The 24977-nt window shown below is 39.8% G+C and overlaps 1 protein-coding gene across 1 annotated transcript in view; it reads right to left on the reverse strand.

The window, feature by feature from the left end:
• The window catches only part of SOX5 (SRY-box transcription factor 5), a 264806-nt gene that overhangs the window by 207583 nt on the left and 32246 nt on the right, over window positions 1–24977 (reverse strand). Inside the window, exon 2 of the mRNA XM_063446673.1 lies at window positions 13798–14029. Coding sequence (XP_063302743.1) covers window positions 13798–14029 — 232 coding nt within the window. The remainder of the gene's footprint in view (window positions 1–13797; window positions 14030–24977) is intronic.

Genomic DNA, 24977 nt, shown 5'->3' on the forward strand with positions numbered 1-24977 from the left:
GATGAGGGCCCATATACACAGCATGATGAGGGCCCATATACACAGCATGATGGGGGCCCATATACACAGCTAGATGAGGGCCCATATACACAGCATGATGAGGGGCCATATACACAGCATGATGAGGGGCCATATACACAGCATGATGAGGGCCCATATACACAGCTAGATGAGGGCCCATATACACAGCATGATGAGGGGCCATATACACAGCATGATGAGGGGCCATATACACAGCATGATGAGGGCCCATATACACAGCTAGATGAGGGCCCATATACACAGCATGATGAGGGCCCATATACACAGCATGATGAGGGCCCATATACACAGCATGATGGGGGCCCATATACACAGCAGGATGAGGGCCCATATACACAGCAAGATGAGGGCCCATATACACAGCAAGATGAGGGGCCATATACACAGCAAGATGAGGGGCCATATACACAGCATGATGAGGAGCCATATACACAGCATGATGAGGGGCCATATACACAGCATGATGAGGGCCCATATACACAGCAAGATGAGGGCCCATATACACAGCATGATGAGGGCCCATATACACAGCATGATGAGGGCCCATATAAACAGCATGATGAGGGGCCATATACACAGCATGATGGGGGCCCATATACACAGCAAGATGAGGGCCCATATACACAGCATGATGAGGGCCCATATACACAGCATGATGAGGGCCCATATACACAGCATGATGAGGGGCCATATACACAGCATGATGAGGGCCCATATACACAGCATGATGAGGGCCCATATACACAGCAAGATGAGGGCCCATATACACAGCATGATGAGGGGCCATATACACAGCAGGATGAGGGCCCATATACACAGCATGATGAGGAGCCATATACACAGCATGATGAGGGCCCATATAAACAGCATGATGAGGGCCCATATACACAGCATGATGAGGGCCCATATACACAGCATGATGAGGGCCCATATACACAGCAAGATGAGGGCCCATATACACAGCATGATGAGGGCCCATATACACAGCATGATGAGGGCCCATATACACAGCATGATGAGGGCCCATATACACAGCATGATGAGGAGCCATATACACAGCATGATGAGGGCCCATATACACAGCATGATGAGGGGCCATATACACAGCATGATGAGGGGCCATATACACAGCATGATGAGGGCCCATATACACAGCATGATGAGGGCCCATATACACAGCATGATGAGGAGCCATATACACAGCATGATGAGGGGCCATATACACATCAGGATGAGGAGCCATATACACAGCATGATGAGGGCCCATATAAACAGCATGATGAGGGCCCATATACACAGCAAGATGAGGGCCCATATACACAGCATGATGAGGGCCCATATACACAGCAAGATGAGGGCCCATATACACAGCATGATGAGGGCCCATATACACAGCATGATGAGGGCCCATATACACAGCATGATGAGGAGCCATATACACAGCATGATGAGGGCCCATATACACAGCATGATGAGGGCCCATATACACAGTATGATGAGGGGCCATATACACAGCATGATGAGGAGCCATATACACAGCATGATGAGGAGCCATATACACAGCATGATGAGGGCCCATATACACAGCATGATGAGGGGCCATATACACAGCATGATGAGGGCCCATATAAACAGCAGGATGAGGGGCCATATACACAGCATGATGGGGGCCCATATACACAGCATGATGGGGGCCCATATACACAGCATGATGAGGGCCCATATACACAGCATGATGAGGGCCCATATAAACAGCAGGATGAGGGGCCATATACACAGCATGATGAGGAGCCATATACACAGCATGATGAGGAGCCATATACACAGCATGATGAGGGCCCATATACACAGTATGATGAGGGGCCATATACACAGCATGATGAGGGCCCATATACACAGCAAGATGAGGGCCCATATACACAGCATGATGAGGGCCCATATACACAGCAAGATGAGGAGCCATATACACAGCATGATGAGGAGCCATATACACAGCATGATGAGGGCCCATATACACAGCAAGATGAGGAGCCATATACACAGCATGATGAGGGCCCATATACACAGCAAGATGAGGAGCCATATACACAGCATGATGAGGAGCCATATACACAGCATGACGTGTTGCTAAGGTGCGGACCCTCACACTTTACAGTCTGTGACTCCATGCTCACGGAAAGGGTTCAGTCTCTACACCAGAAAAGTGGGATGGAATCCCCATAAAAAAACATTAATAGCTATAGATGACTCTTTACTATAACGAGATAACATGCTTTTTTTTTTGCTAATTAACTATTTGAGGTTTTTGAATCTTATCACCACTGTGAGCATCTCCTGGAACACACTATCTCCTGGATGTGCCCGTTTATTTCCCTCCTTAGCAGGTAAATTCCACCCTCCAGCATTCAGTCCGCAGCCAACGTGATTCTCTGCTTGCAGAATGAGCACATTCACCCGGGCGCTCACTTTGTTGGGTGTTTTGGACGGTATTATCCCATTTACAATCCTTGACTTCCTGCCCTCATTGTGCATTTTACCAAGGCTGGCTGCGCTTCTCCAAATCTAAATTAAATTAATGATTACTCACACGGCAGCTGAAAATACTCTGTGTGTCCCTGATATTAGTCTGATTTGAAATGTTAACTGTGATCTCCTGGTTTTCGTGTCTAATTTAAAGTGACAGCACAAGGCAAAGGTTAACAGAGCGCAGACAAACAAGGCAGGATAGAGATTCTCCAGGCTTCATTAATGGGCATAACTTTAGACATGTTTATTGTGGATTTCCGTGCACAACCATACACAAAGGAAGACAGAGAATGCATTTACTACACTCTATATCCCTAAACTACTCTAACCCCAAATATATACCATACAAAGAACCTTAATGACTATAGCAAAGTTTAGGTCTCACAAAAGGGCCAACTATACCTTAGATGTCTAGATACAAAGCACTTGGTCTCTGCATGTACTCAGACCAGATTCAAATAACCATGCTTGGTTATAGAGACCAACAATAGAGACCAACCAGCTATTAATCTGCAGACATGCATGGTGAGACTTTACGGGCAACACCTTGCTATTTCCACTCAGGAGAATTGGTTTAGTTTCGTTACCAGTGGTCTACTCATTTGAGTTACTAGCGAGCATGTTATATAGTAAAACTGCAGGTCATATTTCCCTCTATATATAGCTTATAACCTGCTTTCTGAATCTTCATGTTTACCTACACTCCACATGTCTAGTAAGTCCTCTGAGTCTTGATTTTAGCCTAACAGTTAGATATGTTTGACCATCCTGATACTCTTGATTACTATAACTTTAAAAATGTGCATTTTATTAAATGCCATGATGTATGTTCCTGAAGTGTGGCATGGCAAGCTTCATTGTAAACTCCTGCATAGCAAAAATAAAGAATTTAAAATCAAAACTTAAAAAAAAACAAAAAAAAAAAACAGGGTAATCCCAAAATCCTGGACTGGTAGGGGGTACTTGAGGACTGGGTTGGGAAACCCTGATATAAATGATCCTGAAGGGGCTGTGACAGTCAGATACACATAAAATGCAATAAACAATATATTGTTATTCAGTGAGGTTAACCTTGGCACAGCAGAAGTTCATGGACTTTATGTTGCTTGCTATGACCATTACTCTTACCGTATCATCACTGAATGACTGGTCAGAGTGTGGGTGAGTCCTGTCTTTTCCCTTCAAGATTTCAGGCAGGTCTCTTACTCTCTTTCTATTGCATGCCTGTCTCTTTATCACTCAGTTTCATACCTATCTCTATCTCACACCAGCCTATCTTGTAGTCTTTGATTCTTCATCTGTTTAAATGACATTATATTTAGTAGAATAATACACAACACACATTGGTTTTCTGTGGTTTTCTTTTAATTATGTCTTTTATACTACGGTTTAAATTAAAAATTATATCACAGAGACCGTATTCCTCCAACAAAAATGCTTGGACAAATCCTAGCTAGTAAGTATTCAAATTCTAAAACTTATAGTACAGAAATAAATGAAGCATTGTGTTAAATCCACAAAGGACATACTCCCAAGGCTCTGGCACACCATTCATTAGACCAAACGATATCAAACAGAGAAAAATAATTAAAAATCCCCTATAGAGCACTTAGGCCCTCCTAACATACAGAGAGAAATTTTAAAGGACGGGACTAGGTTACAGACGTTATGCTTCACCATTAAATCAATTTACATAGAATTTCCTTCCTTTTCGTTCAGTCTTTTTAGAAATTCAATGTAAATGGAAGTTAACGAGCACATGTGTATGTACATCAGTCTGGTAATGGTTAGGACTGCCTTTCTATTGGATGAGGTACTGGAAATGCTCTAAAGCAGGGGTCAGCAACCTATGGCATGTATGCCATGCATGGCACTCTGGATGCCTTTGAATGGCACTTAAGGCTACCAGAGCCAAACAGGCTCCGGCTTATCAGGAGTCCTTAGTGCAAACATAGTGGTGATTACATATGGTAAAGGCCAATCTTCAATTTACAAATTGCAGCATTTAGAGAAAGTGATCTTAGATCACTATATCCCAGCACTGCTGAAAGAAACCCCCAACTGGAGAAGAGCAACCCACAACAGCTATTGCAGCTCCTGCCCTTGACCTGTACCTGACTAGCCAGGTGAAGTCACTCACACTTGTAGATATAAACAGAGCTGCAAAATTAGCCTCCAACCTATACAAATAATAGAAACAGTCCACACACAAACACACAGTCCCCACAAATACAACACTACGGACTATCCACATGCACACACACCAACCACACAATGTGACCTATCATCCACACATCATTTTACAAGCAGCCCCCATGCACAGCCTACATTGATAGGTATCATATACAATGCCACAAACTACTCATGAACTTATTCTATACAATATAGGCACAAATACAGAGAAACTGCAGCACCCACAAATAATGAAGGCAGAATACGGCAACAAAAACACCTCAATTAAAAAAAAATTGTACCGGCACGCCAAGGGACTTCGAAATCTCCATTAGGCACAGTACTACTAAAAGTTTGCCTACCCCTGCTCTATAGGGATTGGATTTGATCTCTAATTTTCTGCAGATGCTTCAGCTACACATTCACACTATGAATCACTCTATCCCAAAAGTGGACCGATAAGTGGGATGTGCGGCCGCTGCAGTAAACTGAATGCAACGTGAAAGTAGCTTGACACGATGCTTGCTTTGTGGCATGGTTCATTACCCTCTTTGAAATATCGATAACCCATGAAAGGTCCAATCATACTCCGCTTATGTCAAAAAGCCCTAACCCAACGCATTCCAAGAAAGCACACAAAGCAGAACGGATCCATCAACTCAAAACCAACTAAATACTTTGTAGAAGAGATCAAGCTTTGTCAGATAGGAGACATATTTCCAAAATAAAAGGTGGTTTCTGGTTTCTGGTGTGCTTGGAGGGTCCTCTTAAAACCTATATAAACATGCACACACACAGATAAAACATACATTTAAAATTGAAGAAAAGGGCTTTTCCCAGCTACCAAGAGACTCTTAACCGCAGGTTTCATGATATTTTGGAAATTGTAGTTGGCCCTGAAGGGGTTAAATAAAGATCTATTACAGGAAAACATATGTGGTGACACACCTCTCACAGGACTCACATTTCTTCGTTTAATATAATTTAATATAGTTCTCCGCACACCAGGCATTAATAGACCCATAACTCAAACATTATTACGGCGTGTGGCTGGCATTCCGGCCTAGTTGACACATTGTATTAGAGCCACCTAATTAGATCTCACCCCTCTGCAATGCCTTATATCGCCATGTCTAATCTGCTGTACAGGAAAGGCATGGCACACAAAAATCACAAGGGGTGAATTTATAAAATGGCAATTAAATTTATGCTAGATACTATATTCACAAAAAAAATAAAAAAATAAAAATTGTAATACAATTAAAGGAGAGAAAGATTAATACAAAACAAACTCTCATTGACCAAAATAGAATTCAGGGATTTTCAAATCGACCAACTTCTCCCCACAACAATCCTTGCAAATTGACATTAAAATCTCTGTGTCCTACCTTAACCCCCTCTGTTAACTAACGGGAGGGAGAATCAGATATTTCCATACACCCTGATAAAATCACATAAATTAAATCAACACGATCCCCTTGGAATGGGAAATCTTTTTATTCCATGATACATTTAGCATTTTCTTGGCCCGTAAGGGGTTAAGGAAATATTTAGGTTTAACTCTTTGACTTCTAGATGTAAGAAATGCAAGCACCTTCCAGTCTCAATATGTTCCACTGAGAACACAGTATACAAATATTTGCATACATATGAATAAATAAAACTGAAAAGGCACACAAGAAAGAGTAGAAAATTCTTAAATACCATCTCTCCTCCAGGCAGCAATTTGGGCAGATGAAGAGGTCACCACTGTTTAACAGTGAGCTGCCACGTTAATTTAGTATGACAAGATAAAGCAGTAATCTGCGCTCAGAGAGCCTGTAAGCTCCTGCTATCCAGGGACACCGCTCCAGTCGATTTGCACTGTATATCACTTTATACAATTGCCTTGACAAAGCCCCCTGAGCTTGCTCATGTAAATCTCTCTCCACTTCCCTGACAGTCAGGCTGCCACGCAGGCTCGCCACTAATCTTCCCCAACATTAGCATCTTATACATGCCATCGGGAGGGGGGGTACATTACATACCCCCCCAAACAACCCCCCAACAAGGGGATGTTTAGTATTCGGATAATCCACTGATCCGGATTCTGAATCCGCTTGGAATTTTCAATCTGCCGTTTTGACTTGACAGAGAGAGAGAATAAACCGATGTTTCATGGCCTGTGAGATTTAGCTTTCTGAGTTTGATCATTTTCAAAGCCTTCAGAGACTCCATTCAAAGATTATCCATACCCTCTCCAGTACAGAAAGATGTGCAGCATATTGGGAGACGGCAGGCCTGGGGCTCACAGACACAGCATAGTCATCATGGCCACTGCTGGCTTCATTTCAACTTTCACATATCTGTGAAATCAAAATGCACTAATCTATTAAAACCATGGGAAGTAATCACTAGTGCACAGCAAAAAGTGATTTCCCAGATATAACTCCACATGGGGTTTGAGGGAAGAGACATGGCAGTAACTCCACGATTGCTTCGGAGACGAGTTCAGCAGAACGCTCGCAGCATGCCCCAGAGAGCAATGGAAACAGACATTTGTAGTCGCAGCGGTTTCGGAATATAAATGGTCAGCTTGATTTAGTCACAATATGTCAGAATTCCAAAGTGCCAAGCGGCATTTATACTTCAACGTATACAATGCCTTGTAAACCTTTCACATCAGATTATGTCATCGCAAAGTAGCCCCGAGTGTGACAAAAAACATACCCAGCAGAGGGTTTTACAAGCATTCATTTACATATTAAGCATTAAAATGAAGCACCCAAATGTGTGCTACAAGAATGACAGTGCAGAAAGAAGTCCGACACAGACACAAACACACAGACAAAGCTATAGACAGATGCACTAACGGGATTTGTAAAACAATCTAACTTCCTTATTTATTTTAAAACTATATAAAAAGTGAAATGAAAAAGAAAAAAAAGAATAAAAATCGAAAAGAACATAGACTGACTGAGAAAGCAAATTCAATTTATAATGTTTACATGTGTAACAAATCTTTACCTAGATTTTGCTATTCTACAGGAAATATAAATATGACATATTGACACACAATCTACACACATCATTCCATTATATTACATGCATTCTCTCTAAACTATTGTTCCTTAACCCCAATTTCTGACTATATGTCAGCACACGTAAACGCAGATAAATATGTTTAGACAATGTAAAATTAGAAATGTCTGATGTTTTGTACTTTAAAAGGTAACAAAGCAATAGTAGTTTTAAAGTTTTTGTCACTCATTGCCATTGCACTGTTCTTTATTTCACACATCACATATTTGTTGCACACCACGTTGGTGCCCGCAGTGAATGTTCAGTAAAGAACAGCCGGGAGTCACTTGGAGTGAGATCTCAGTAAGTCAGTCAGTGAATGTTCAGTAAAAGTGTACAGAAAGCAATAGAGATCTGTGGCCGGAAGCCGCTTGGAGTGAGCTCTAAGTGAGTTAATCATTTAATATTCAGAAATTACATACAGAGTCGGTCAGTGAATGTTCAGTAATGGTCGTACAGAAAGCAATCGAGATCTGGGGCCGGGTGCCGCTCGGAGTGAGCTCTCAGTGAGTCAGTCAGTGAATGTTCAGTAATGAACATCCGGGAGCCGCTAGGAGTGAGCTCTCAGTGAGTCAGTCAGTGAAGGTCAGTAATGAACATCCGGGAGCCGCTTGGAGTGAGCTCTCAGTGACAGAGTCAGTGAATGTTCAGTAATGAACATCCGGGTGCTGCTCGGAGTGAGCTCTCAGTGACACAGTCAGTGAATGTTCAGTAATGAACATCTGGGAGCCGCTTGGAGTGAGCTCTCAGTGAGTCAGTCAGTGAAGGTCAGTAATGAACATCCCGGAGTCGCTCGGAGTGAGCTCTCAGTGAGTCAGTCAGTGAAGGTCAGTAATGAACATCCGGGAGCCGCTAGGAGTGAGCTCTCAGTGAGTCAGTCAGTGAATGTTCAATAATGAACATCCGAGAGCCGCTAGGAGTGAGCTCTCAGTGACAGAGTCAGTGAATGTTCAGTAATGAACATCCGGGAGACGCTAGGAGTGAGCTCTCAGTGAGTCAGTCAGTGAAGGTCAGTAATGAACATCCGGGAGCCGCTAGGAGTGAGCTCTCAGTGAGTCTGTCAGTGAATGTTCAGTAATGAACATCCGGGAGCCGCTAGGAGTGAGCTCTCAGTGAGTCAGTCAGTGAAGGTCAGTAATGAACATCCGGGAGCCACTAGGAGTGAGCTCTCAGTGAGTCAGTCAGTGAAGGTCAGTAATGAACATCCGGGAGCCGCTAGGAGTGAGCTCTCAGTGAATGTTCAGTAATGAACATCCGGGAGCCGCTAGGAGTGAGCTCTCAGTGAGTCAATCAGTGAAGGTCAGTAATGAACATCCGGGAGCCGCTAGGAGTGAGCTCTCAGTGAGTCAGTCAGTGAAGGTCAGTAATGAACATCCGGGTGCCGCTAGGAGTGAGCTCTCAGTGAGTCAGTCAGTGAAGGTCAGTAATGAACATCCGGGAGCTGCTAGGAGTGAGCTCTCAGTGAGTCAGTCAGTGAAGGTCAGTAATGAACATCCGGGAGCCGCTAGGAGTGAGCTCTCAGTGACAGAGTCAGTGCATGTTCAGTAATGAACATCCGGGAGCCGCTAGGAGTGAGCTCTCAGTGACAGAGTCAGTGAATGTTCAGTAATGAATATCCGGGAGCCGCTAGGAGTGAGCTCTCAGTGAGTCAGTCAGTGAAGGTCAGTAATGAACGTCCGCGAGCCGCTAGGAGTGAGCTCTCAGTGAGTCAGTCAGTGAAGGTCAGTAATCAACGTCCGCGAGCCATGGAGTGAGCTCTCACTGAGTCAGTCAGGGAATGTTCAGTAATGGTGTACAGAAAGCAACTGAGATCTGGAGCCAGGAGTCGCCTGGAGTGAGCTCTCAGTGAGTACTCAGAGTAAGTTTTTATCCTCAAGTGAAGGACAATAAGACTTAAGGGAGATGTCAGTTCCTTGTTGTCTTTGCATTATGAACTTAAAAGAACTGTTAGTTTCCTGCAGTAATTTGGTTACAAATTAAAAGAATGCTCGCAGCTCATTCATCTTGAGCTTGACTGGGCAGCAACAGAAGGAAAAGGACACCGTGATCATGCAGTGCTGCAGGACAAACGCTAGGGATTGGAGTTTGAGAGCTGTGAGACAACAAAATTGCCGTGCTGTCGGTTTCGCTGTGCGATGAATCGCAATGTGTAACAACAGAAAATAGAAACAGACAAGTACAACGATTCCACTAATGGACGCCGGTTAATTGCTAGTTTACCCATCTTAAACATGTAATTCTCCTTTAAGTCGTTATATTCACCCACTAAGTATGCCCACGGAAGGACTTTTATTTAGAAAACTGGGAAGAAGGAATGAGGGGCTTGCGGTTTACTCCAATAGGATTGTCTTTAGGTGAAAGCTTTCTGCTGGCTGGGATGTGTCTACTGTGTAGTGTAAATAGTGTAGAACGTGCCCTTCTTTTACAAGTCATTGAGCACATAGCTATGCATATTGGAAACATTTGTTTGTGTTTCTATTTGCTTTTCTGACCATGTTGCAGTGCTGCCACCCTCCACATGTGGACCATATTAAGGGTTAATAAGTGTGTAGGGATTCATAAAAATACCCCTTTCTGTCAGAGATTTTGCCTTTTAGCAAAAAGCAGCAAGATGAATTGTTAGCATAGGACTCTCCTACACTTGGGTTTTCTAAACGTGCAGGTGAGCTTACACTTTAATGGCCATTGTAGTGATACTAAAAACCTCCAGATTTTTAATGTGTATGGGGATTTGGGATAGTGCACAAGTCATTTTTATTTATTTTTCACAATTATTGTAATTTACGTTTTCTTGACATGATGAACTAACACCCCAGCTTGGACCAGGGCCTGCTCTGCCAGAAACGAGTGTGACATCGAAGGTGTACTGACAGTTAATACATCTGATTGAATAAAAATATAAAGACATGGAAAGCACTGGTTGTAACACAAGGAATATGAAGTATTTTCTACCTATCATTCCAGCTGTGTACTGTGACAGTTGGCTCCACATCCCACACATTCATAAACTAAGCATATCTGTTTCTTGTGCAGGAAACTCAATCATTTGGCAGGATTTAACGAACAATTAGAATTCTTTTAAACAGAACCAATTATCTCAACAACAAGCCTCAGCCTTGTGCTGTTCTCCACCATTTCAGAGTGGTAGAAATGGCCAGTCCTTCGATTCGCTAATCATAACTCCTGGCCACCACATACACTCTTCATCTAGCCTCTCGTTTTCCTTCACTCTGCACTTTCCATGAAATGAGGTCAATATGCCAAACAGATCTGCTCCGGAATGACATAAACAGGATGCGCATCCATTCCATGCATACAATAATAACAGATTCCTCCACACCACAAAATATATACAAGCATCCGGCAGCAACTAAACACCCATCGTCCAAGCTGCATCTCAGGCCAACATCCATTTGTAATTTGTAATGTACAAGTTAAAACAGATATATACATAGTTATTAAACACATTTCAAGAAAGAGGATGATTACGGAAACGTTACAGTTTAGGCTTATGTGCGAGCACTATTTAGACGGATTTGATTGGGAATCCTAAAAAGCCCCTTTGCAAGCTTCCATCTAGGCATGTGTAGAAGGTGCACATCATTTGTCACTGGGAGGTGCTTACAGCTGAACACCGGGAGTGTGACCTCATAGGAGCAGGTTTTCGTCCAATCAGCAGTGACAGACAGGTTTCCATTAACGAGCTATGCTTGTACCCTGATGCAACCGCTGGGTACAACTAGTGCAAATAGAGTCACTCAGAGTGAAATCTCATGGATCTCAATCAGGTTGCAATAATAAAGCCTTCAGGAGGAAGGAATGGCTTGTATAATAAACTGTGTATAAATGCCGTCTAGACATCATGTTGCTCCCAAGAAACTGAAAACTTTAGCAACTCTTCAAGCCAATGGCAATACTAACGACACTCAATGGAAATCCGAGATAGGGATTTGGAACTAGTGACTAAAGAAGTGTGATCACTCCCAGTGAAGGAAGATTAAAAGGACTACAAGGCAAATAAAGATAGACCTGAACCGCTGCCACGTTAAAATCGGCGTATTTATATTGCAGATTCCCATTCAGAACAAATCGGCTAAAACACAGTAACAGGCCTGGATTATATGTGTGGAAACTGCTTTCATGTGGCAGTTATAACAAGATAATATCGGTGTATGATACAATTTAAGCAGCCGTGAAAGCTGCATACATGGCCGTCATGACTTGCGGCTTGTTTTAAGAGTAGCACATCTATCTCATACTGAAACATCAGCTGCAGAGATGAAACGCGTGAAATCCCATGCAGGGAATTACACAGCCAAACCTCAATCCTTGCTGCCACATTGCACATATGGCAAACAAGCCAGCTTTAACCCAATCCCTGCAAATCTATTGGCCACGCTGGAGAACAAGCTCCCTTGCTCCTGAACTGGAAGAGACAAAATAAGAACTGCAAAACTAGTTACTACATAAAAATAATGACTGCATTGGAATAGGGGCGTTTCGGTATAGAAAATAGGATTTCCAGATGCACTGTGCACCCAAACTACAGATTATAGCATTGAGATAAAAACTACACATATATCCTTTGCTTGGATTCACTGTGTCCTAGATATTACAAGTCAATACTTTAATAAAATGGACCTTATGACCAAACTGGGCGGTGAATGACATCACACGATCTATTCCTAAGATAGCATTATACATAATATACATAATATATAATTATTGTATGTTATCCCAGTTACATCACTGGGCGGTGAATGACATCACACGATCTATTCCTAAGATAGCATTATACATAATATATAATTATTGTATTTTATCCCAGTTACATCACTGGGCGGTAGTGATGTCCCGAACTGTTCGCTGGGAACCGTTCGACGGCGAACATAGCTTGTTCGTGGCGAACATATGCGATGGTCGGTCCGCCCCCTATTTGTCATGGAGGTGGGAGGGTCTGCAGCTGATTGGCTGGAATGTGTCTGCTGACTGTGAGGTACAGGGTCAAAGTTTACTCAATGATGACGAATAGGGGCGGACCGACCATCGCATATGTTCGCCCGCCGCATTCGCCGCGAACAAGCTATGTTCGCCGGCGAACAGTTCGGGACATCACTACTGGGCGGTGAATGACATCACACAATCTATTCCCAAGATAGCATTATATATAATATATCATTATTGTATTTTATCCCAGTTACATCACTGGGCGGTGAATGACATCACACAATCTATTCCTAAGATAGCATTATATATAATATATAATTATTGTATTTTATCCCAGTTACATCACTGGGCGGTGAATGACATCACACAATCTATTCCCAAGATAGCATTATATATAATATATAATTATTGTATTTTATCCCAGTTACATCACTGGGCGGTGAATGACATCACACAATCTATTCCCAAGATAGCATTATACATAATATATCATTATTGTATTTTATCCCAGTTACATCACTGGGCGTTGAATGACATCACACAATCTATTCCTAAGGTAGCATTATACATAATATATCATTATTGTATTTTATCCCAGTTACATCACTGGGCAGTGAATGACATCACACAATCTATTCCTAAGGTAGCATTATATATAATATATAATTATTGTATTTTATCCAGTTACATCACTGGGCAGTGAATGACATCGTATTTGCCGTATATCCTTGATACCTCTCTTTGGAAAGCATCTGAAAAGTCATTAATCTTGGAAGAAGATAAAATAAAGGTTGTGTTTAATAGCTTTATTACATTTTTTTTATTTTATTTTTTAATGAAATAATAAAAAAGCATTTTATTTATTTATTTTTAATTAGAGTGTTCCTATAAGTGCCTCGTGGCAAAATGAAGGAAAGATGAGACATTTGAGGTTTCAGAACATAGCCTGCTGAAAGAGACTTTGTTTCTAGAATTCAAATTAGATTACTGGCACCATGCAGATAGCGGTACAAAGAGATTAAATGTGGAGGGACTCTGAGTGGGGCCTACCATGGTGTTGTGCGCATACGTTGGACTTCTGTGGTCACACGCTTCCTGCGTCAGTAGAGAGACAGCCTGAAAGTCCTCAGAGTGGGGCTTGTTGGGATAATTCACATGCACAGGAAGGTGAAATGCTGCTAGCCCGTCACTCTCGCCTTCTTCCATTCTCTGCCGACTTGTCACCATGGCTACCTCTCCATCTGCTTCCCCATACGGAGAGGCTGGTCGCTTGGAAGACATCCTGGAAGGAACAAAAGAAGAGAAAATAATGAAACCTCCACATAAATCCTTAATGCCGCCATTGTGTTGTTATGGTCCATTGTAACAGAAATGGCTTTTTGTGCTGGCAGTGAGCAGGAAACCATCCAAATAGCAGCGCAAAGCACGCACAGCCAAGACAATGGCCATGCAGGTAGCAATACAACACTGCTTGTTTGTTATGAGAATAATCAACTAATGGCGCTTTCTTTTTGGCTCCCGAAACGGGAAATTTCACCTATAAAACTTTAACCGCTGGACGTCTTCCTCAGGGAAATGTTATTTATTTATAATACAGGCATATCAGCATGACTTCAATAGGGGAATAAATAAGGTCATACCTTGATTTCAAAATTAAATGTTGTGTGATGAGATAAACTTTCAGAATAACTGTGGGCAGGTAAATGAAGAGGCCATGTACTTTCTATCTGCACAAACTGCCATTGAGCAGCAAGTCTGCTTTTCAATTAGTTCTCCAGTGACAAAATTAAACCATGACTGCCCCAAAATTATCTCTCAATCACCCGCAATTTTAGTTATTCAATAGGAAGAGCGCTACCCAATGACTACCAATGCCCGGGTCACCCTCCAGGATGTCAGCCAGAGAAGACACCCTAGACTTTCAGTGTACACCAAGACTTTCTACATGGGAGTTTATTTCCTACAAAATACTAAAATCTAAACGATCGATTTCATAGCAAAATGTATAAACCTGCATGGCCATATTTTGTTGCACTATTCTCATTCATTTTGCGATAAAATGGGATTTTGTTTCTGCTTGCTACTGTCTGCCGTGTGTGGAGTGAATGAACAGGACATCACATCACGATAAAACAGTGAACTAGAGGGTTCAGTGACAGCCACAGAACACAACTCTATTCTTTCTTTACCTTCAAGAAAACCCTGCCTCTTCCCCTCTCCCCTCCCCCCCCCCCCCCCCAAAAGAAATATAAAACATTTATTTAATGAGGCTTACATATTTGAAAAGAGTTTCATTTCCCCCAGCTGTAAGGATTTAACTTGCTATGTACATACTACTTACAACCCAGATAGGAGCCATGACTGCGAAATGATCTCACTAGCGAGTGCATGGAATTATAATGACAGCCTTTAAATAAGCGGAAAAACGCTAACCCTATTCAAAACAACAGCTCTCCAAGGTTAATGTACATCATAAGCTTCAAAAGGAGAACATGGAGATAGATTATAAGGAACAACTTAGAAAAATGGGAATTTATGTAAAGCCCCTGATACAAGAATTTATCCAAAGGAGATACATAAACTTACAAGGGTTAAACATTATAAATGTGTTACAGACAATGTGTCAAGCATGAAATCTGGGAGCAGAGCAAAGATACTTAATAGCACAAGTTTATCGCTCTATTAAACAGGCAGAATAAATAAAGACATAGATTTAAAAAAAAAAGCTCAGATTAATAGTAAATACAAGTTAACAGCTTCACAAAATGAATATAAAAAGGACAAATTAATTGGCCTCTATGCAAACAAGCTATTTTAATTTGCAAATACCGGTAACTGCAAATCATAAGGAACTCTTAATTGGTAATGCGAAAACAGACTACATGGGAGCCCCCAAGATGAAATGATTTGCCTATAGCACCAGCGATAAACAGGTCCAAAGGAGGGACAGGAAGGTCATGATGTGACAGTGCTGAATCAGTTTACTGCAAATTAAATATGGATGCAAGGTGTATGTCACATGCCATGGCTTACTTTCCCCGGGGCATCATTGTGATCTGTGACATTAACCTGTGATTTACTTATGGAAGCCAAATCCAAAACAAGTTCATCTTGGAACATTTATATCACCAGCTTCATTCCAGGAAGTGAAGGAGTTTTCACAGGCAATCCTGGTGCTGCCAAGGATTGGGTCTTCTAATCTTAGAAAATGTATGCATATCGTCGAATTATCATTAATTACAAAGGTCTATTGCAAGAAAAATATTTCTATTAAAAAAATTCACAATACATAAAATTGTAAAAACAGCACTTGGCACCTAAGGGCCCAGAAATCGCATCGCTTTACCTCTTCTACAGACAAACTACATTTTCAAGTCAGAGGTTAACAAACACCAAGACAAATAAAAAAGAGGATTAAAGTCACAGTAAAGGCTCCATAAATAGACTTGTTCCCCATTGTACAACTCTTAGTAAATCTAACAATAGGGGAAAGGATTGGAGACGCCTGCACAGAGCACAGCATAATTACCATTTGGGTTCAAAAATGCTTTTGCAATTAAAACGGGCAACTGCCACATGACATAAGAAGGTAAATTACATGTGAAATTAGGCTACTAAGAATTAGAAAAAAAAAAAATCCATGTAGGTTAAACCTCTGTTTACAACTAAATATAAAAAACTGACAATTGAACATAAACATGCCTGAACGCCTGTCGCTTTGGCTTTTACGCAATTATCAATGAATTAAGGTATCATAATTAAAAGTAAGCTATTGTAGAAAATGAAATGATTTAATTCACGTGTAGAATTAAAATGATGATCTTTGGTGGGGGTCCTTTCCCTCAACCCCCTCCCTTGTGAAGCATGTAGTTAAAACAAACAGGGGAGACCGCAGTAAGCAAGATGTGTTTTCACTGCTAAAAGGAAAATTAAGTACAGTACTAAGAATTGTTAAAGCTGTACATTTTAATGTCTATTACATCGGGATATTATTTATATCAGCACCAAAGCTGACTACAGATGTCTTGTTCCTTATCGATGCACAGATCATATGTTGGTTTTTAAAACGATTATGAAAAAAGTTTGCTACATTTCGTGGTCTGTATGTTGAGTACACGCTCTATTAAAGGTGTTCTTTACAGTCCGAACCATTGGAGTATATGGAAATACAGAACAGTGCAAGGTCCCCCCGCTCTCCCCAAAAATTAATAAAAAGAAAGACATGCGTATAAAGAATGAAACTCAGCCAGTAGAATACTGTAAATATAATAGTGCCCGCCCTATCTCTATATATTTGATGTGAAAAGCAATTGGGAAGCTTTCAAAACAATAAGTACGTATAACCTAAAGATTCACTGACAGACAATTTTTAGGTTTCTAGAAAAGTGATATTGTGTTTGTCTTGTAACAATTTCGTGCTGACTAAACCATTTAAAACACACACAATGTAAATAATCTGCACAATTCAGGCCAAAAGACCTAAATTGGAGAAAAAAATTGAGTATTCTTTCTACCTACCTATTGTAGTCTAAATGTTTTAATTTATGTTTAAAGTCTCCACAATGGACTGCAAAGGAAGTGAAACATATAATTTAACTTATTTTAAACAAATGCATTCCTCATGTCAAAGTGTTCTAATTATAATTTTTAATAGAAAAAACTATTCTTAATCTTCTATATATATTTTGTAAATGTTTATGATGATGGTGCAGTGGCTGTGGGTTTTGCAGGCAGTATGTAATTGGACGCAGCGGACAGAATATACCTGGGCAAGTTAGCAGTCCACTCGAGATTTCACAAGGGGAATTGGGAATTTGTAGGCATTGCGCTTGTCTTAAAACCTGTTCGGTGGTTATTTTAAAAAAAATCCACAATGACCCAGCTGTATAAACCATGAAAGTGATAGTCTAAGGCCTTAGGAAAGTTCAGAGCCATGTGACTACTAAATGGGCTAGCCAGGATAAAAGGCATCTATGGGAGGAAGCTAAGCCATCCATTAGTGTCTGTTTATTTTAACTCCCTCATTATTAAATGAAGAAATGTTTTGTTCTTTTCCTCTAAGACTCACTGCCCACCCCCTCAGAAGGGTCTTTGTTTGCCAAGGTGTGATCTTGAAGGAACAATGATGATTCAACAGTATCTTAGGAGACATTTTTCTTACCATCTTGCAAGCACGTGTAACAAAGGTTCAGACATACCTAGGAAGCCACAAATCCAGATCATTTGCAGACCTGCCTTTCAGTATTAATCAATCAATCAAGCATTGATCCCAGATTATCAACTGAAAGCAATGGGATTCAGTTTTTTACCTAAATAACATTTTTAAGTATACAGGAAATGTGTATCTGTGTTTTAATAAAGATTAAATATTCTATCACACCAAGTGTGATTTCTTGGCATTCTCCCTTTTAAAGTACAAAACAAAGGAAACAGTGCTAGAGAAACCAATGCTGTATAAAAAGACAGCAAACCTAAGCCCTACTAATAGGAATAATACAGAAGGTAAAAGAGAAAGGTTGTGCCAAATTAAAAAAAACAGTAGGTTCTGAAAAATATATCTTCAAAACAAAGTCCAATAGCGATGTCAAATTCAAACCACAAATAATACCAAAAGAGTCATAGTGCAAGTCTTTCCAGGGGGATAGCAAACAGAGGGAATGTTCTCTGTAGAAGTCGGATGGTGCAATAAGTCTAATAAAAAAGTATTCTTAAGGCAACAGGGTCTAATGTAGTCCTACTCACGTTTAATAGAGCTATAATCCAGCTCTAGTATGAATGGCATACAGCGGTACAATCCCCACTTATAGGATACGTGATGAGATGTAAATTTCCTGGTAGTTTGTAGACTATAAAAGGATAAAGAGAGGCGACAACTAATATTGTTCACTATTAAAAAATATATAATAGGAATATAAATATAAAAGTGTTTACTCACATTTAATTGAGCAGGCGGACTGCTCAATAAATCAGACGCGAGTGGTATAATCCCCACCTAGGATTTCTTTAGAGTAATACTCAACTGGAATAATATACACTTCCCTATTATCATGCAGCGCAATCTGTTGGATAATAGTATACAATGATTGTACGTCACAGGTGACTAAAATATAGTCAGAATGACAGGTAAAGTTGGTTAAAAAGTGACGAAGAGTCATAGAGTCCTTTAGATAAGATTTCATAAATTTAACTGATGGCTGTAGTAAAATATCTATATATTCAGATAAGTTGGACAAAATGGAATCTATCCCGGAGACAATGGGTCTACCTGGAGGGTTGACTTGATTTTTATTAATCTTAGGTAAAAAATAGATGACAGGGATTTTTGGGTGTGATATGTTTAGATAGTTGAACTCCTAGTCGAGACCTTCAGATTAGAATTGTATGAGTTTTTCTTTGATGGATGGGGTGGGATCTGAAGCTAGACTTCTAAACTTTAGGGTCATTCAATTATCTTAATGCTTCATTAACATACATTGTTTTTGGAAGTATAACTAGACCACCCCCTTTATCAGCTGGCTTTATAATGATAGTGACGTATTTTTGCAATTCCTTAAGGGCTATCTGTTCTTGTGGAGATAGATTATGATGCTGGTGTTTGTGTTTTTTTTTTTATTTATCTAGCTAATTTAACCCCTTAACGCCGTTACTGTTTTCAATGCGGTCCCGCATTAAATGGGCTTTAAAGCCGTTGCGGCGGCATAGACTTACCTCCGCAGCGATCCTCTTCGGGAGGACTGCCTGACAGCCCAGACAGCCCTCCCCAGCAAATCAGGCCCCCGGGTGCCATGTGATCGCTGTGGATCTGCCAGCAGGGGGCTGTCTGAAATGTCAGACAGTCCCCCTGCTGGTGTGAAGTGTAAAAAAAAAAAAAAAAAATGTTTAAAATTAATTAAATGTATATATATATATATATATATATATATATATGTACATATATTAGTATTAAAATACACTTAGAATGACGTTACATATATAAAAGATATATATATATTTAATACATCTATATATATATTTATATATACACATGTATAATTACAATAATAAATAAATAAAAAAATATTTTTTAAAAAATTTAAATAAATTATACATACATATGTAATCTCATTCTAACTGTATTTTGCTAATATATATATATATATATATATATATATATTGATAACAAAATACACTTAGAATGACATTCTATATATATATATATATATATATACATATATATATATATATATATATATATATAATACAAATACCTGCAAATATTTATATATAGATAAATATACATAATTACATAAATAACTACATAAGTATACACGTAGAATTTAAATATATATATATATATGTATATATACTAAAATTCTACATGTATATTTAAGTAATCTTTTAACATAATTATGTGATTTAATTACCGTATATACTCGAGTATAAGCCGAGTTTTTCAGCACATTTTTTGTGCTGAAAAACCCCAACTCGGCTTATACTCGAGTTAATGTCTGTATTATGGCAATTTACATTGCCATAATACAGACAGGGGGCTCTGGGGGCTGCAGAGCTCTTACTTACCTTTCCTGCAGCTCCTGTCAGCTCCCTTCTCCTCCGCGGCGGTCCGTTCAGCACCTCGGTCAGCTCCCAGTGTAGTCTCGCGAGAGCCGCGGGGTTATAGTGCGGCTCTCGCGAGACTTACACTGTGAGCTGACAGAGGAGCTGCACGGACCGGCGCGGAGGAGAAGGGAGCTGACAGGAGCTGCAGGAGAGGTAAGTGCTCTAAGCCTGCCCCCTCCCCCTCACTGAACTGCCAATGCCACTGGACCACCAGGGTAGGAGAGCCCCACTCCCTGCCATGTGTCAAGCAGGGAGGGGGGACGAAAAAAATATATAAATAATAATAATTAAAAAAAAAATAATAATAATAAGAAATGATTTAACCAAAAATAAATTATTAAAATAATAATAAAAATGCCCACCCCCCACCAAGGCTCTGCAACACACACACTGCACTCATACACACTGCATTCATTCATACACACACTGCACTCATACACACTGCATTCATACACACACTGCACTCATACACACACACACTGCACTCATACACACACACACACTGCACTCATACACACACACACACACACACTGCACTCATACACACACACTGCACTCATACACACACACTGCACTCATACACACACACTGCACTCATACACACACACTGCACTCATATACACACACTGCACTCATATACACACACTGCACTCATATACACACACTGCAAATAAATATTCAATTAGTATAATTTTTTTAGGATCTGATTTTATTTCGAAATTTACCAGTAGCTGCTGCATTTCCCACCCTGGTCTTATACGCGAGTCAATACGTTTTCCCAGTTTTTTGGGGTAAAATTAGGGGCCTCGGCTTATATTCGGGTCGGCTTATACTCGAGTATATACAGTAATTTAAATTTGATTGACGTGCCTGACAACCCAGGCAGAAAGTGCAGAGAATTTATTTTGCACTATATTTAACCCTGTATCTTTCCAAGACACTATAAAACCTGTACATGCGAGGTACTGTTTTACTCGGGAGACTTTGCTGAACACAAATATTAGTGTTTCAAAATGGTAACTTGTATTACAACGATGATATATTTAGTAAAAGTGAAGATTTTTGCATTTTTCACACATGAACGGCACTTTTACTGACGATATTATTGTTGTAATATGTTTTACTGTTTTGAAACACTCATGTTTGTGTTCAGTGAAGTCTCCCAAGTATAACAGTACCCCCTATGTACAGTGGTGTATGGTGTTTTTGAAAGTTAGAGAGTCAAATATAAGGCTTGCATTTCATTTTTTTCACATTGAAATTTGCCAAATGGGTTACGTTGCCTTTGAGACCGTATGGTAGCCCAGGAATGAGAATTACCCCCATGATGGCATACCATTTGCAAAAGTAGACAACCCAAGGTATTGCAAAGGTGGTATGTCCAGTCATTTTTAGTAGCCACTTAGTTACAAACACTGGCCAAATATTAGTTTTTTTCATTTTTCACACAAAAACAAAAATGAATGCTACCTTTGGCCAGTGTTTGTGACTAAGTGGCTACTAAAAAAGACTGGACATACCCCACTTACAATACCTCATTCCCGGGCTTCCACACAGTCTCAAAGGTAACATTACTAATCTGACAAATTTCAATTTGAAAAAAGATTTTAAAAAAATGGAATGTGCTATATTTGACCTAGTAACTTTCCAAAACACCGTAAAAACTGTTATTGGGGGGTACTGTTGTACTCGTGAGACTTTGCTGAATCCAAATATGTGTTTTCTTTGCAGTTAAAGCTAACAGTATTATGACATTTACAGCTAAAATGTCTACACATTTTTTATAAAATCTTTCTCACAATTTTTTAAAATGTATTTATAATAAATTATGTTTCAATTATGAATAGTTCATGAAAAATTAAATCCCAGTTTCTCTTGAATAAAATTATATATAATAAGTGTGGGTGCACTTAATATGAAAGAGGTGAATTACGGTTGAACAGACATATAGCGCAAATTCCAGTTTTTGCTTACATTTTGTTTTGATCAGAACGTGTACTATTGACTCCGTCCTGAAGGGGTTAATACCAGTTTTTCAAATACTTCTATGGGACCGGACTTAAAAGTCGAATGGTAAAAATGTTAAATTTTTCTTTAGATTGGTTTTTATTACTGTAGGTTGGGTTGGGGTGGTACAGAGAGTATTTGTGGAAGTAAGTTTGTAGAGTGTATTTTGCAGTGGACTTGTTCATAAAAAAAAATCTCTGTATTGTATCCTTCCTAACAAAATTTGTTGATATCTAAAAAGGCTGAAATGGGTTAAAAGGATTTGTGGGGGCAAATTTAAGGCCTTTGCTTAAAACTGAAATTTGGGTGGAGGTTAAAACTCTTTGTGATAAATTAAAAAATGCCATGATCTTTTTCTTTTATATGGGTTAGTGCCTCTCTAGCCTTTCTCTTTTGAAGTCTTCTTCCACCTCTTCCTCCTCTAAACTTAGGCTCCTCTTTTTGCTCTTTATGGGTATGGGGTTTGGGCGAGTGAGTTGGTGTGTGGTCGGGTTTCTAACAATTATTCTTTGTTTTCAATTTCGGAGTCTATAGATAATAGTTGGTATCTATTTTGGTTATTGTAATTTATAGGTGATTTTGTGTGATGGGTTTGTTCGTAGTTTTTTTTATAAGAATATCTTTTTCTTTGTTGCCTTGGGGTAGTGTCGTGAGAGATTCTACTATGTGTGGATGATTCATAGGTCATGGTGTTTTTTTTTCTGAATGGGATGATTTGTTTTCTAGGAAAATTGTGTGTTGTCCTGTAGTTTCTTTGTGGTGACTGGTAATTTCTCTTATCTGTTTTATTGTATTAAGTGTGTGTATGATCTGAATAATGGTTTTTAGTGCATCTTTGTTGGTTAAATCTGTATGGGGGAGGTGTTGGGGAATAGGAAATGATTTTCTTTCAAATTGGTTTGGGTGATATCGTACATTGTGTGTGTCTGATCTACCTTGGTTGCGGTTGGACTGGGATTATTGTAGGTTGAGGTTTCTGAGACATATTTCTTGTTTAGGTGATATCCTGACTTGGTCAGTGGCATAGTCCTGTTTGTCTCGTATTTATTGATTTTTTTATGTGTGTTTGTATACTTACTGTATATATGATTAGTTTTGTATTTTCAATATGTATATTTTTATCTACGATGTCATTTGGGCGCCAAATTTGAAATGGTTTTATTTTCATTCCCTTATATAGACCCTACCCTACCAAGCATGTATGTTTTACCTCCACTTGAGAAAACCTATATAGATGAAACGCGTTGTGGATATTTTAATATTGTGTTTAATGAACATACTCTGGCTACTTTTAACTACACTGATTGTTCTATTTTACTTTTTTTAAATCACTATTTGCTACTATTTTTGTTTTATTTTTTTACTGTCGCTGCTTGTTACCCGGATTTTATTATTCCAGTTGAGCATCACTCTAAAGAAATCCTAAATGGGGATTATACCACTCGCGCCTGATATATTGAGCAGTCCGCTTACTCAATTAAATGCGAGTACACACTTTTATATTTATACACCCATTATAGATTTTTTAATAGTGAGCACTATTAGCTGTCTCCTCTTTTTACCCTTTTATGGTCTGCAAACTACTGGGAAATTTGCATCTCATCACGTATCCTATAAGTGGGGATTGTACCGCTGTATGTCACTCATACTAGAGCTGGATTATAGCTCTATTAAACGTGAGTAGGACTACATTAGACCCTGTTGGCTTAAGAATACTTTTTTATTAAATTTATTGCACTATCACCCTTTCTCTGTTTCCACATACGGATACCTCAAGTTGTCTCCATCCGACTTCTACAGAGAACATTCCCTCCATAAAGACCTGGCAAGACTTGCACTAGGACTCTTTTTGGCATTATTTTTGGTTTGAATTTGACACCTATATTGGACTTTGTTTTGAAGATATATTTCTCAGAACCTACTTTTATTTGGTGCAACCTCTCTCTTTTACTTTCTGTGTTATCCTCCCTTTTAGCTTAATGTTACAATCATTATAAATTATCTAGATCCAGGTGAAGGGCCAACCAGACACTATCCATTAGCCAATTATGTAAATCTAACAGTTCTAGATGAAGAGCAAGCCAATCAGACATCATCATTTATAACCTGGCTACAGACTCCATCAGGAACAGATGTTAGGACTCTTAGATACTTCTACCTAAATCAATGGCTATCACAGAGCAAGTATCCTCCAATCTCACTCCTATAACAACTCCAGGTATTGCTGGGCAGACACCAACATGGCGTCACAGAGCAAGTATCCTCCAATCTCACTCCTATAACAGGTCCAGGTATTGCTGAGCAGGCACTAACATAGCTTCACAGAGCAGGTATCCTCCAATCTCACTCCTATAACACATCCAGGTATTGCTGGGCAGACACTAACATGGCGTCACAGAGCGAGTAGCCTCCAATCTCACTCCTATAACACATCCAGGTATTGCTGGGCAGACACTAACATGGCGTCACAGAGCGAGTATCCTCCAATCTCCCTCCTATAACACGTCCAGGTATTTCTGGGCAGACACTAACATGGCATCACACAGCGGGTATCCTTCAATCTCACTCCTATAACAGGTCCAGGTATTGCTGAGCAGGCACTAACATAGCTTCACAGAGCAGGTATC

Source organism: Pelobates fuscus, chromosome 3 (assembly GCF_036172605.1).
Source record: "Pelobates fuscus isolate aPelFus1 chromosome 3, aPelFus1.pri, whole genome shotgun sequence".
Lineage (NCBI taxonomy): Eukaryota > Metazoa > Chordata > Amphibia > Anura > Pelobatidae > Pelobates > Pelobates fuscus.